Source organism: Arachis ipaensis, chromosome B08, assembly GCF_000816755.2.
Source record: "Arachis ipaensis cultivar K30076 chromosome B08, Araip1.1, whole genome shotgun sequence".
NCBI lineage: Eukaryota > Viridiplantae > Streptophyta > Magnoliopsida > Fabales > Fabaceae > Arachis > Arachis ipaensis.
Genome location: NC_029792.2, coordinates 123,165,142 through 123,169,328, shown reverse-complemented (window position 1 = coordinate 123,169,328; position 4,187 = coordinate 123,165,142). Strand labels below are relative to the sequence as shown.

General features: G+C 31.9%; 1 protein-coding gene across 1 annotated transcript in view; it reads left to right on the top strand.

Moving 5' to 3' along the window:
• The window catches only part of LOC107611633 (cyclin-A2-1), a gene marked incomplete at its 5' end in the record, with an annotated part of 9,007 nt that continues 6,497 nt past the window's right edge, over nt 1,678–4,187 (top strand). The window contains 4 exons of the mRNA XM_021108350.1: nt 1,678–2,010; nt 2,539–2,785; nt 3,093–3,226; nt 4,061–4,153. Coding sequence (XP_020964009.1) covers nt 1,678–2,010; nt 2,539–2,785; nt 3,093–3,226; nt 4,061–4,153 — 807 coding nt within the window. The remainder of the gene's footprint in view (nt 2,011–2,538; nt 2,786–3,092; nt 3,227–4,060; nt 4,154–4,187) is intronic.

Below are 4,187 nucleotides of genomic sequence, written 5' to 3'. Positions count from 1 at the left end.
TTTTGTAGCCAACATTTAATATTATGTGTTTTCACCATTTTTCTGTTTAAATTTTTATAATGAAAACAAAAAGAGAGACAAAATCTTAAGCATTAGCAATTTTATTTTATATTAATCAATATATTTAGTTATTAGTCTAATATTTTTAATCTAATAATCAAATAATATATTTTTAGTTAATATTTTTAAATATTACTAGTTAGCTGTTGGTCAAAAATAATAAATTTTAATAATTCTTTAATATTTTTTATTTAATATAATAATTTAATAATATATTTTATCATATATTTTTAAAAATTAATAACTAATTAATAATTAAAAATAAAAAATTTTAATAACTTTCTAGCATTTGTTAAAGAAGAAAACTAATCAAGTTAATACTACTATAATGATAATCTGACGTGTATACGGTGAATTTGGTTCACGTGTATTAAAGAAATGAAATTGAAAAGGCATCACCCCATTAAAGCATAGACAAAAACGGGAGAAAAAGAGGAGGGTTGAAATTGCATTAATTGTCTTTTTTGCTTCACTTCTGTCTTCTCTTCTTTCTTTTCATTTTTTAATATTATTTTTTGTTTTTTTGAACTGTGCCTCTGTCCCGCTCACAAAACCAACGCTCCTCTCTACCTTTATATCAGCATAGATCACTCTCAACTCTCAAGTTCTCTCGCATGTATCTATCTATCTATATATATATCCGCCATTGAAGGTTATTGCATGAGCTTGCCAAATAGGTACGCTCAGCTGCATTATCTCATAATACATGTATCTATATGCATCTATCAGTCCGATACATAGTTAATTGATCAGTAAGCTTCAATTTGTGGTCTAATCTAATGTTAGGGTTAGAGTTTATTTTGGAGCGTTCAGGGAAAGTGTTTTTTCCTTTTTAATTGTTTTGTGTAGATCTGGAGATTGAGCTGCATTACCTTGTATTTAGATAAGTTTTGGTGAAAGAAAAATCTGCTTTTGTTTTTACGTGAGATTTGCTTTGGGTAAATCAATTTTGGTCAGTCGCAAAGGAGAAAAAGGAAAATTGAAAAAAGGAAGAACAAGGAAGGATAAGACTTTGGGACCATGCCTTACTTTACAATTTTCAATTTTTTTTTTCTTTTGGGTTTTGACTTTTGACTATGGTGGGGGTTATGATGTAGCTATCAAGGAGCCAATTCAATTTTTGTTTTTATTGGTTTTAAAAGCTTGTTTAATGGTTCAATCAAGTCAAGAAATCAAAGAAATATTGCAATTACTAAAAATAATTTGTCCTGATGTTTTATCACTTGATGGCATAGCGGGAGGGAGGAGGTTATAATACAAAAGAGTAGCACAATGGTATGACCTCTAATGTTGCATATCTATGTGTTTTGGTAGGATGTTGATGTATGAGTGGGTGGGTGAGTGAGTAATGAATGATATGTTATCACTTAACAAGCATGTTATTCAAGAATTAGGCTTCTTAATGTTTGAAGGGTACCTTAATTTTTGTAATTCATACATTAACTAGACAGAGTAATCATAGTTATATTGGTTCTCTTATTTACCTGCCTACGTATACTGAATACTCTATAAAAGAATACTTATAATTTGTACATAAAAAGTAGCGAAGAATGTGTTGAAACGAACGATGTAACTATCCCTATACTGATGTTCTAGTAACCAAACTATGATTGAAATATTAGGAGATATTTTCCTTTTGCTGCTACAAGGCTTTATTTCTATTTGTTTATTTACAATCTTTGGCACTGTTATTTTCTGTTGCTGTTATCTTATGGTAACTTAATTATTCGAATCACAAGAGCGAGGGCTAAGGTCTTAGGATCAGTTGGAGGGATACCACCCTACTCAAGACCATCATTTAAAAATGAGCAGAAACATGTACTTAGAGGAAGTTTCACAAGAACAGGTTCTGATGAGAACAAAACTTCTGTAGTTATTGATCCCCTGGATAAGAGAAAACAAGTGCTTAATGATGTAACTAACATCTGTAGTAATGCTTCAACATTTCAGGTATGCATGAAAAAGGCTTCACTGTACCTTCAAATGTAGAATTAGATTTATAAGTCTTTTTTCCTGAAAAAAAAAAAATGGAAATGAAACTATATCTGATTCATCGGTCTTTATTTTCCCGCTCATAATTGATTCGTTGAGTTCTACAAAGTTGCGATTTTATGTAAGTATAGGCTTCAATGTTCCTGTAAGTTTCAGTTGGTGATGCATAGTGAATGTTCATTATGAAGGCCATAAGAGTTATATAATTATAAGTATTATCATTAGTAAGATACTAAGATATATTATATTCATAATGTAAATTTTGTAAAATAAAAATGTATTATAAATCTCTTTTTGATACAGTCGTGAGTGTAAATGTTTTATATAGACATTCAGTTGTCTTATTACATCGAAAGAAATATCTGAAAATGCAAATACTTCTAATTCATATATCTTTGTCCTGCCCTTCCTCACTCATAATCGATTCAAGTATGTTTAATCTTTCTATTCTCAAATGGTGATGCTGGTTCAATGTCCATTATGTAGGCAAGAAGAGTTAATAAGAAGAAAAACACAAAGCTGGCATCAAATGTCTCATTTGAAGTTTCAACATCACAAGGGGATGTTAGAGCAAAGTTAACTAAAGAAGTATCCACAATAAGGGTGGTAGAATCACATGACACCACTGGTGAACATTGTATGTCCAATAGCATAAGAGAACATGGTATCACAGACAACGTGCTTTCGGTGCAAGACACTGCGAAATCTGATGGTCCGAGCTCTCCAAATAAAGGTTTTGAAATGATCCCATTTCTAGCTAAATTGATGCATCATACACTAGAAAGATAATATCTTAGTTTATATAGTTTATCAGTCTCAGAAGGTTGTTGATTATAAAAGATAAACTGTTTTTGAATCCAAAATAAGCTAATCTACCAACACATGGTTGATTGAGTGGTAGGCAAAGCTCGTCCTCTTCCCAGTGGTCTTGAGTTTCCTCAGCTGGATTAGTCGGATTTCTAGTAACAGGGTCTACATACCGATTGCCTAGAATAGAAAAGAAAAGCTAATCTAAACACACATTTGATTGGATGTTGCAGACATAGATATGATTTGTGAGAAACTAGGAGCATCAGATTGCTTGGCCATTGTGGACATTGATTCCGAGATAAAGGATCCTGAAGTTTGGAGTTCTTATGCACCTGAAATATACAATAATATTCGTGTCACAGAGGTTTGTGATCTTAGTTATATGTAGCGGGTGACAACTGCTATTAGCCTCTGCTAAACAATGTTTTGATGTAAACTTCAATTGCTTCTGCTTTTCTGCTGCCACACTTCGAGGGCATTATAACATTATTGTTAGGCTCTCTCAGAGTATAACGTCCCAAATAAGCAAGCCTTCTTGAAACAGCAGCGAGTGTTCTTTTATTTTATGACATAATAATAATATTAACATTGCAGCATGATAGAATTTTTTTTTTATTTAATTTATTTTTTAATTGCTGTTATTGGTACTGGTATGGAACTTATTAGTCTAAATATTATAATAAAGGAATGATGTAAATACAACTTAGCCTTAGACTAACCATCACATGTTGCTGTGAAATTATTTGATTTTACTTTGATTGACTAACTTCTATTATATTTTTTCAAATCTCGTCTCTTTTTAGACATTTTTGAACTTATGTTTATTATAACTGTTTAATTTATAATGCTATATAATATAGTATCCTAGTTTCTGCAAAATTTTGGTACTTTCTACTTGTATTTGTGCCTAATCTAAGCAAGGCAAGCCTTGGAACAACGATTGAGTTGGTTCTTAGGTCAAGACTCAAGCCAGGGGATTAGCCACTAATGCATTTATCAGGTTAGGCTGACATTAGTGCCACCTTTTCCCAAACCTTGCTTTGATGTAGGATGTGTGTCCCAAGCTGCCCTTTTGAATAGTGTACCCATGCTTATGCAGCATGGGAAATTAACTATAAAAATGCCAAGAAAACAGAATGATACTAAGGTTTATTACAAAAAAGATTTGGCAATAAACTTTTGTTAAATGTATATCCAGCTCTCAAGGAGACCAATATCGAATTACATGGGAGAGTTGCAGCAAGATATCAGTCCTACCATGAGGGGAATTTTGATTGATTGGCTTGTGGAGGTTAGTTTTATGACCTTGGCACATTATCTACATT